Source organism: Echinops telfairi, unplaced genomic scaffold (assembly GCF_000313985.2).
Source record: "Echinops telfairi isolate 266 unplaced genomic scaffold, ASM31398v2 ScPeMD7_3;HRSCAF=10, whole genome shotgun sequence".
NCBI classification, from domain to species: domain Eukaryota; kingdom Metazoa; phylum Chordata; class Mammalia; order Afrosoricida; family Tenrecidae; genus Echinops; species Echinops telfairi.
Window position 1 is genome coordinate 22,984,451 of NW_022103899.1, and position 10,889 is coordinate 22,995,339.

At 41.7% G+C, this 10,889-nt stretch overlaps 1 protein-coding gene across 2 annotated transcripts; it reads right to left on the reverse strand.

Annotated features, from left to right (window-relative positions):
- On the reverse strand, window positions 1-10,511 carry HSPD1 (heat shock protein family D (Hsp60) member 1). Of its 2 annotated transcripts, none has more exons than XM_045296950.1 (12): window positions 10,434-10,511; window positions 9,138-9,313; window positions 7,865-8,117; window positions 6,988-7,070; window positions 5,644-5,739; window positions 5,237-5,330; window positions 4,360-4,528; window positions 2,816-2,915; window positions 2,152-2,397; window positions 1,369-1,543; window positions 743-921; window positions 1-622 (listed from the first exon to the last, which is right to left on the reverse strand). In XM_045296950.1, exons 2-12 carry the CDS (start codon window positions 9,309-9,311, stop codon window positions 461-463), a joined length of 1,731 nt encoding a protein of 576 aa, XP_045152885.1. In that variant the 5' UTR covers window positions 9,312-9,313; window positions 10,434-10,511; the 3' UTR covers window positions 1-460. The 2 variants fall into 2 exon arrangements, with proteins under 2 accessions (XP_045152885.1, XP_004701572.1); XM_004701515.3 differs by lacking the exon at window positions 10,434-10,511 and adding an exon at window positions 10,193-10,278.
- Between the last annotated feature and the right edge of the window lie 378 nt (window positions 10,512-10,889).

A 10,889-nucleotide genomic window follows, 5' to 3' on the forward strand; every position in this document is an offset into this window, starting at 1 on the left:
TTTAAACAAGGTTTTATTACAGAAAAGTTGTCACATAATTGAGTATTTCTCTACTTTGTACACAATTATTCTTCCACAGAAAGGCTGCTTAACTTCTCATCTAATGATGGCAAGCACTAAAATCCTGATTTTAACAGAATATTAGTAAAAATGCCTCAGTGATTTCAGTTGAAAGCAGTACATTGGTAATGGCTCTTACACCCAGTATCAGGAATGTACAAATGTCTTTTTATTCAAAAGTACAAAATAAATTATCTATAGGCATGGACATGACAGCAGTAAACCACTCTACATTGTCAACTGAAACCAGTAACTGATGGTGATAGGGATTTTCTCAAAACAACAGCCAGCCTTTTCTTCGTTTTCTTCTCCTGAACTGACTTCTCTGAGGGTTTGGGTGAGGAATACTGCCTGGAGCTTCCTTGTCACAGTTCAAAATGGCAAAGCACTAGTGTAACAATTAGAACATGCCGCCTCCCATGCCTCCCATGCCCCCGCCCATTCCACCCATCCCACCCATGCCAGGGTCCTTCTCTTCTTTAGGAATTTCTGTGACTACAACTTCTGCTGTGGTCAGCAGAGAGGCCACTCCAGCAGCGTCCAACAACGCAGTTCTTACCACCTAGGGAAACATGTTGGATGAGATGTTACTTTTCTCTCAAGAAATTGGAATAAGAATGAAGAATTCATGACTTTGACTTTTACTGTTGTGAGAATATTTAGGGTATGTTAAACTATTTACCTTGGTTGGATCAATGATTCCTTTTTCTACCATATTCACAAATTCTCCGATCATAGCATCATAACCAACTTCTGAGGAACTCTGCATGATTTTCTCAACTATCAATGATCCTTCAACACCTGCATTCTTAGCAATGGTCATTGCAGGAATTTTGAGTGTTCTTTTAATAATCTCAATACCTAAAAAAAAAATAATCAATTTTAGCCCGTTAGTGTTTTCTCTTTTTTTAATCGGCACTTCATCCACACATCGTACAATTCTATAGTTTAATTATATCAAGGAGGGTTGTATAATTATTACCATAATCAGCTCTAGAACATTTTCCTCTTCTTGTACTCATTAATGTATTTTCTAATATTCACGTATCATAAACTTCCATGGTTAAATCATATTTAAAAAGTAGAATATACATCATCATAATCAGTTCTAACACTAGCTTTCTAAGTATTACATTTCTACTTGCACAGGAAAATCTGAACTAGGAAAAAAATCCCTTAGTGCCATTCTTCTTGAAACCTGATGCTTCATTATTGTTAGTCCACTTTTGTAATTCTGGAGATGGGTGTGTGTTCCATTAGTAAGCAGAAAAAATTTTCAGTACATTGATTTGTAAAGTAGTGTCTTACCAATTTTTTGATCTTCATTTGCTGGAGTTAATGAGTTCAGGGCCGGAATGCACCGAAGCAGAGCACAGCCACCTCCAAGAACAATGCCTTCTTCAACAGCAGCTCGTGTTGCATTGAGGGCATCAGTAACTCTGTCTTTCTTCTCATTCACTTCCACATCACTTGTCCCACCAACCTAAAGATTAAAAAAGAACTTCAGTTAGTATAGCCTCTTAAGATCCAAGATGCTTCCCGCCCGGCAGCGCCCTGGGTACAGCCCCCGCATGGCGGCTCCTCAAGACTGTAATTGGAGGCTGATCGCAGATCTGATGAAACCGCTTGTTGTATCAGTAAAGCCTTCAAGGCAAGGTCGTGATGGAAAGCTACAATACTTATACAATAAATTTTGCAATTCTTTGGCATGAGGAAAAAAAAAAAAGATCCAAGATGCTGCCCAAAAAGTCCAAAAAAGCATCTTGTTAACTTAAGAGTAGCAATATAAAAAACTGTCAGAAATGTTTGTTCTAAGTGACTGCCTGATGATTAGTGGCTAAGAGAGCGACTGGAAAGTTCCACCAAGGGCAGAATGTGGAACAAAACTATGGGAAAAAACCTACCTAACTCAACAGTTCAATTGTGCTTTAAAACAAAAAGGAATGACTCAGCAAAGGAATACATTCTGTGTGAAAAATAGCTCTACAAGGAGACTAATTCCTCAGACACTAGTCTAGGGACACAGTACTACTGGGAAACAAAATAATTCTTGGGCTTAGAGCACAAGCAACCATTCCCAGTGCACTTTACCTTTAGCACAGCTACTCCATCTGAAAGTTTTGCCAGACGTTCATTCAGTTTTTCCTTTTCATATTCACTAGTTGTGATGTCCAACTGCTCAATGATTTCTTGAATACGCTTTTCAATGTGAGCTTTGTCACCTTTTCCTTTCAAGAGCATGGCATCATCTTTGGTCACAATGACCTCTCCAACTTTTCCTAAGTCATGAGGCTGAACGTCTTCAAGATTCAAGGTCAATCCCTCTTCTCCAAATACCTAGAGGAAGAGTCAAAAACAAGGTCATCTCTTCATCCTGTTAGTCTTGTGTCTTTCTTAACCTGTGGGTCACAACCCCTGACCCTTTCACAAGGGTTGCCCAATTCCTAACTGTAGCAAAATTAGTTATGGAGTAGCAACAAAAATAACTATGGTTGGGGGGTCACCATAACATGAACTGTATTAAAGGGTCACGGCATTAGGAAAGTTGAGAACCACTGGGTTACACTACTGGCAAATAGGTCAAAGGCATCTTAGCATTATTTAATTTAGCTTCCACCTCACAAAAGTCCAAGAGAAGTGGATTAAACAGCTCAAATGATATTATTTCATTTAAAAATGCAAATTAGCCAAAAATGTTAGATCTGGAAATAAAATTTTACTCAGGAAACAAATTCACAATATTTATTTTACTTACTGCACCACCAGTAGCAATCGCCATGTCCTTAAGCTGGTTCTTTCTATTATCGCCAAAACCTGGAGCTTTGACTGCTACAACCTGAAGACCAACTTTTAGCCTGTTGAGAATAGTAGATTGTGAAGGTTAAAAAAAAACTTTTTTAAAAGTTTCGCATTTCCCTCCAAGTTCCGATATTATTTTGACACCTATGAACCCTGTTCTTTTGCTTCCCAGTGACCTCCAAGTCAAATTAAGCAGGCCAAGCGGACTACAACCAATACCTACAGTTTGACACATTATGAGAATTGTTTTCCATCCACTTATTTATATGTGCTAATATCTGTATAGCTTACTACATAACCTTACAATCCAGTTGAACAGCTGAATCCAGGATACAATAATGTTTATTAATAGAGTTTAATACTGGATAGTAAACATGGAAGTACAAACTACTCAAAAGTTGGGTCTTTTAACAAAGGTATACTGGACACCAACTTTAGAACAAATGGTTAAACTGTTCAATGCAGGCTGCACCGATCTACGACTTAAATCTGGCTCCAAATGTCTGGCATTTGTAAGGCTTTTCTAATTCAAAGCAAATCCACACTCACAAGAACATTCTATGAGAAAGCAAATTCATTTTACAGGTTTTGGGGCAGAAGAGGGCATTCAATCTCTAACATATAATTCCAGTAAAATATGTACGGCTCACTCCTGAAAACAAAATAAGAGGATATATTATGTGAGTGCCCCAAATGTAATGAACACTAGCTACCTTAAAGTCACAGCTGTTCCATCACTAATGTAAATATACTGGGTAAAACATTAAAATACTTCATTGCTAACAAACCACTTCCCACAGAGTTGATTCTGACCCTGTGTTTCCACCACCCTCATGATTATCAGTATGCAACATTCATGAATGCCACTTGAACTTACCACATATATTCGTCTATAAGCTGAGTTTTCCAGCACATTTTTAATGCAGTTTTTGTGACAAAATTAGGTGCCTTGGCTGATATGCTGGATCAGCTTATACTCGAGTATATGTGGTAGGTTTCAGAATGGTCATTGCTTACATTTCAGGCAAAATTACAACTCTGAAAATATTTTTACCCAGAAAAAAATTAAAATGAAACCAATCACATACGTATTTTTTAGCACCACTTCAAACACACACACACACACACATAGTGGGGGATGGGATACAGACACTATACAGTTCACTGGGCTGCTAATGGTCTGGTGGTAGAGTTAAAAAAAGTAGCTACTGAAAACTATGGGACAGCTCTACTGATGGGGAGCAAGGGTCAGAATCAGCTGACAGCAACTGATAGTCTACAGTGATAAGCTTGGCTCTCCTAAGAAACATGTACAAAATAATAAAGATTTGGGGCTCTATAAAAACATAAAACCCCTGAAAATTTTAAGTGGTCTGATGATTTATACAGCCCATTTGTATTATATACTACAACTCTAGATACATAATAAAAAGGTTTCAAATAATGCAAGCCATTCTCTCATCTAGTAGTATAAAACAATCAAATACTACCACCTATTACCTATTCAAAACGAGGGTGCTTAGAGCTTCTCCATCAACATCTTCAGCAATTATGACCAAAGGCTTACGGTGAGCATTGGCAATTTCAAGAGCAGGTACAATGGACTGAATGCTAGAAATTTTCTTTTCACTTAATAGAACATAGGCATCCTGGAACTCGCATTTTTGACCTACGCAAGAAGATTTCAAACCAAAGTTAAAAAATGAACTTTTGGCAACCTATGTACAAATATGCTTGATATAAATGATGTATGGATTGTTAAGAGCTCTGTAAGAGCCTCCAATAAAATGATCTTTAAAATAAACAAATTTTAATACCATTCTGAAATCTACTGCAATTTATTTAAATAGACAAAGTATAAACTAGTTTCTATAACTTGGGAGGAATGGCTATAAACAAATCTGTCCAGTGAATGCTCTACTATAAACTCACAAAGTATCTGTTCTGTGAATGGATTTCTAGATGTTGTCAAAATTGTATGTTTCTTTCTTTTTACAAAGACCCAATCATTTCCTTACTCAAAAGTGGCTGGTTGAATTATATTGCTTCTCTTCCATTTTTCCAGGAATTTTAATGATGGAGTTACGCATTGGGCTGCTAACTTTAAAGTCTGTTCAAACCGGCTAGCTCCTGGGGAGAAAGCTAGGGCTTTCTATTCACATAAAGAACTATGGTCTTGGAAATTCATGGGGGCAATTCTACCCTATAGGGTTGTTATAAGTTGGCATCCACTCAATGATATTGAGTTTTTGTTTTTTCTTCCATTTTTCATGTACACATTTCTTTCTTAGAGGTATAAAAACCAATACCTACAGTTTGACACATTATTTAACACAATAAAAACATTTTAACATTTAAAATACTGTCTTGCTCTTACCTTTGGCTGTATTAATAAAATATGGAGAAATATAACCTCGGTCAAACTTCATTCCTTCAATAATTTCTAATTCATCATTCAATGTTTTTCCATCCTATGAAAAGTAAAATTAGGTGTATAAACTTCACCAAATAAACAAAACCTGTAAGCACAGACCTGATTATGAGATTCTGTTAATCATAAGGAATTGAAGAGCATATAAATGCCTTGGAACATTTAACTTTACTCCAGTAAAGATTTTTTAAATGTACATTTGAATTTCTCCATGGCTAGAAAACAGTATCATACTAAGACTACACATGGAGGAGGAGAATTAAATACCCAATTTTAAATATACATAGATTGAAGTTCTCTATTTGGAAGACTCAATTTAGATCACTTATCTTAAGCCAATATTAAAAAAATACCTTTACAGTGATGACACCCTTTCTTCCAACCTTTTTCATTGCATCAGAAATGATGGTGCCAATTTCTTTGTCTCCATTTGCAGAAATTGTAGCTACCTGAAATAAAGTTATTTTTGCAAATTAAAAACAAAACAACCTAAACTAACCATTCCTATTTGACACTCCTGCAACACTCCCTCCCAAAAAAGGTATGAGTTCTAATGAAGTAGTTACTATCATTATTTGGCTATTTCATTTTGAAGGATAGGAATTATCCTTTTAATAACAAATGATGGCTTTTTCTAACAAACACAGCAACCTTACAAAATGCTGAAAACTGTACCGTCAACAATGTATTTACATACATACAAATCAATTTTAGTCATAGAAAACTAAAGTAGGCCATTAACATACAAATATACGCAACTGTCCATTATAGCACATAGTGAAGTTACAAACAGCCTGTATGTCCAAAATCAGATGCATGGACTAACAAAATATGGTTCATACATACAACTATGTATTACTCAGCCATGAGAAATGAAGACCTGATACATACTACTGGATCAATGAACTGTGAAAACATGCTGAAGTCAGCCACTTACATGAACTATCTAGACTAAGCATGTATATATAGACCAAAGTTTTTATTAGTGGGTACCAAGGGTGGGCAAAGGAACACTGCTGGCATAGTGCCTAATGCACTGAGCTGCTCAACACAGGTCTGTGGTTCAAACCCACCAGCTGCTCTGCAGGAAAAAGATACTGCCTACTCCTGTAAAGACTTAAAGCCTCGGAGACCCTAGGGAGATAGCTCTACCCTATGCTATGGGGTTACCAGTAAGATGAAAGGGACTTGATGGCAGTGAGTTTGGAGTGAGAGGAGGGTGGGCAGGAAGGAAGAGAAAGAACTCACTGTATGTACTCATGTTTACCCCGAGTTTTTCCAGCACATTTTTAAAATTAATTTTTTGTGGTAAAATTAGGTGCCACAGCTGATATTCAAGTTGGCTTATACCCGAGTATATACGGTATTACTGATGGGCCCTAAGGTACTTACTGCGAAAAAAGAAAAAAAAAGAAAACCACTGGAATGGATTAGAGTAATGGTAGAACATAATGAACACATCGGTGTCACTTAGCTTTACAAAAGAACAGCTCAGTGAAACAAAATGTTTCCTTACATGGATATTTACCATAAACAAAAAGGTTTTAAAACCCTTTTCAGCAGTAAGAAAAAAACACTTCAAATGTTGGCAATTGTGATAGTGTTGCTTTTTTCTGCAAGTGGTGTATAATTATAAAATAAAATCATGTGTTATAAAGAATTATAGCTCATTTTAACCTATCATGAAAAACTCTTACCTGAGCAATTTCTTCAGGTGTTGTCACAGGTTTAGATTGCTTCTTAAGCTCAGCAATTACAGCATCAACAGCTAACATCACACCTGGTTTAATAAATGTGATATCGATGTGAATGAGGGGGGTTGGAGTGGAGACTCAAAGCCCATCTGAATGGACAACTGGACATCCTCCACAGAAAGGTTACCAGGGACGAGTCAACCAGGGTGCAGTATAACACCGACGAAGCACACATCATTCCTTTAGTTCCTGAATGCTTCCTACCCACCATTACCATGACCCAGTTCTACCTTACAAATCTGGCTAGACTGGAGTACACACACTGGTACAGGTAAGAGCTCTCGAAACACGGAATTCAGGAGAAAACCCTCAAGTACAGTAGTGGGAGTATGGACTATCATGCCACATCACCAAGTTTAGGATTTTTTTTTTTCTTTAAATAAGCAACCAACTTAAATCTCATTTTCTCCTTAGCCCAGAGCATCAGTGCATATTATGAATACTGGGCTGCTAATGGGAAGGTTCAGAACCACCAGCTATTCCACAGGAGGAAGACTTGGCTGGTCTGCCTCTGTAAATAATTTAGTCTGAGAAACCCTACATAGCAGTGTTTCCCAAAACGGGTGATAATCACCTTTGGAGGGCACAGGAATGATGAGGGGGCAGGGGAGGCCCTTGCAAAAGCAGATACCCACCTACACTTTATCCTGGATTACAGGTTGTAATACATTGGTTTTTGAGGGGGGTACTGGGTACTATTTTTCTAAAAAGGGGATGGTAGGTCAAATAAGGTTGGGAGCCTATGCTATAAAGGGCCACTATGAGTCTGAATTAACTCCAATGCAAGTTGGGTTTGGATTGATGATAAAGACATTCATACCTCTTCTGATTTCCACTGGATTAGCACCTTTGCTAATCTTCTCAAAGCCTTCCTTGGCGATTGAGCGTGCCAGTACAGTGGCCGTGGTGGTACCATCGCCGGCCTCTTCATTTGTGTTATTGGCAACATCTTGGACAAGTTTGGCCCCAATATTCTTGTATTTATCCTTTAAGTCAATTGATTTTGCAACTGTGACACCGTCTTTTGTTACTTTAGGACTTCCCCAACTCTGCTCAATAATCACCGTTCTTCCCTAGAATTGTGAAGAGAAGCACACACACTCTAAGTCAGACTATTTAGATTAAAACAGAATGAGAAGTCATAATAGGGCAGTTACTTGAAAGCCTCAACATTAGATGTTCTCAGTCCTACAACAGGAATCTCAAGGGCAAATCCAAGTCTTACTTTACAAATGACATCTTATTCATCCAAGAGATAAAAATGCTAAGTGAACGATATATCACCTTACCACAATAGAGTAGGTTAATACTAATTTAGTCGGCTATCATGAAATCCCAGAATATCATATCATTTATACTTAAGTTGCTGTTAGTCCTAATATCTTTGAAATTAATGGCATTCACTTTAATAATTTATCAAGGCCATGAACAATCTGGCCCTTCCAGGCTTACGTAACATTAAACATGGCATGAGGAGTACTGGACACTTCTGATTTTTAATGTTAAACCTTGTGTTCTGGAAGCATGCAAATACTCCTGTTTTACAGTTTGGGATCACTTTGATCTGAAATGAAAAGTGACTCCACCACACACTAGGGTCAAAAGCCTCCTCAAAATAGCCGTTATTTCTCAATCTCTGCACAATGGTGAAGATTGTAAACTATTAATGTGCTTCAGAATAACAGGAACAGTAAAACACTGGACAGAATTCGCATCCAGAAACACATAGTGTTAAGTATTATGGAAGAAAAATTTTACTCTTCCCTCTATACTTAGTACGAACTAATGGGAAATGATCCAAAATTTTACTCAAGTAGAAACCACCTTGATCTATAAGTTACCACTAAATTACCAGACACTGTACAACTTCAGTTTTTGAAAACGTGGCTGAAGGAGTTTAAGCTTTAAGAGCATTACATCAAAGCAAATGAGGAAAAACCCCAATGATTTCGAACTTTTTAAATGTGAATTAGGTTTCTGATAAAATTGACACCAAAGTAATGTCCAGCAGTCGTATGGTGTGACTTTGCAGCTACACAGTATCCCTCCTCAAAAAACTAAGACTATACTCACAGTAAAAAAAAGACTCATACCTTTGGCCCCATAGTTACGGCTACAGCATCGGCTAAAAGATCTACGCCTTGAAGCATTAGGGCTCGGGCGTCTGCGCCAAATTTTACATCTTTGGCATAAGCCCGAGTGAGGTGAGGAGCCAGTACCCGGGACACTGGCCTCACTTGACGAAGGACTGCAGGTAATCGGAGCATTTCTGGAAGGGGGTAAAAATAGGTGAGTACTAGCACCACTCCAACATGTGCTTACAGAACCAACGCACCGCTTGCGCACCGGAACAAGAAACGAGAGGCCAGCCTACGCTAGCCAAGGCCTGCCACCGTTTCCTAACTTCAGCTACTAGCACAAAGTGGAAGCAGGAGGCCGCGATAGCAAAGAACACTTATCTCTTTCCCCAAGGCCACCTCACCCAGTCGTTGAAAACGAGTTAATGTTTCACCGCAAAAATGGGCCTAGGAGGACACCCATCCCAAATGCGCTCCTAAATACCAAGTCAGCGGTACAGGAAGGCGGCATAAGACAGACTTCCTGGAGTGACCCGGAAAGTCAAAATATTCCTGAGGTTGCAAAATGCTGCTCAGAAGTGTCTGCATGTATCCATCCGGGGTTACTGTATCTTTACAGCCCCAGGGCACGAAGCACGGGGACAGCCCGGCCCACTCCGCCGGGCCCCACGTGTCTTTCATCAGGACGCCCCGAGCAAGGTCAAGGGTAGACGCGCCGTACCACAGCTGTTCGAGGGGCTGAACGCGGGTCCCACGCGGCAACCCTCCCCCTCCCAAGGCCCTGCGGGCGGCCCGGGCGGACTGCACCGGAGGGCCCCCGTGAACACAGCCCCAGGTTCTGCCAGGGAAAAAGCCCGCCCTCCGCTTGAGATCGAGACCCGCACTCGGCGCCGCCCGGGAGCAGACCCCGCATGGGCCGACGAGGCCTGGCCCGGCGGCACCGGGCCCCCTGCGCCGTGGGGAAGCCCCGGCTCCTGCCCCACGGGCGGCACGCAGGGCGGGAGGCAGCGAGGGAGACGGGCGTGGGCGATGGGGGCGTCCGGGCGAGGCGCCGTGGAGCAACAGGGTACCTGCGGGGCGGCCGGCGGGCGTGCAAGCGGAGAAACAGGCCGTCTGCGGCGAGTGAGGACAGAGGGCAGGGCTCGCACAGCAATGAGGCCGTGTCCCCTCCCTCCGCCGCACCACATGTGCGGCCCGCTCCCGCCTCCCTCCCCCTGCGCAGGCCCCGCAATCTGTACGCGCCGCGCGCTCGCCCCGCCCCTCCCTGCCCGCGCAGGGCCAGGCCAGCGGCCGCAGCCGGCAGCATCTCACCAAGCTAGTTCCCGGGCCGCGCTCGGTTCCAGAACTTTCCAGAAAGAGCCGCGCTCTGCGCGGGTCAAGGGCTAAGTTGCGTCATTTCCGGGGGAGGGGGTAAAGGATTGTCCTTTCACCTCTTCGGGCGGCCTAGAAAAGCCTAGAAAGAACTGCTCAATTCTTCCGCCTCTCCGTCCTGGCGTCACCCGCCTGCGCAGCGCCCTCGGGACCAATCGCTGCCCGCGTCGGTGCGGCCGCCCCCTGGCGGGGCGGGGCGGGGCCTGACTGGGCGAGCGCGCCTGCGCGCTGGCCGGCCTTTTCCCATGTTCACGTGTTTCTGAATCCGATTGCGGGTCTCTCCTTGCAGCGGCGCGGCGTGAGAGGAGTACTTGCTGCGGCCACCCAGGCGTCATGGTGAGTCCCGCTGTGTTGCGGGCCGGCGTGGCTGAGTCGGTCTTAGGCGCAAGAGCTGTC

Excerpts from the sequence above, each read along its gene's own strand:
- HSPD1 (XM_045296950.1), bottom strand. The coding sequence starts at position 9,311 with ATGCTCCGATTACCTGCAGTCCTTCGTCAAGTGAGGCCAGTGTCCCGG. Across the intron at positions 5,331-5,643 it reads AGGGTGTCATCACTGTAAAG|GATGGAAAAACATTGAATGA; the intron begins GTATTTTTTTAA and ends TACTTTTCATAG. Across the intron at positions 1,544-2,151 it reads ATGGAGTAGCTGTGCTAAAG|GTTGGTGGGACAAGTGATGT; the intron begins GTAAAGTGCACT and ends TTTAATCTTTAG.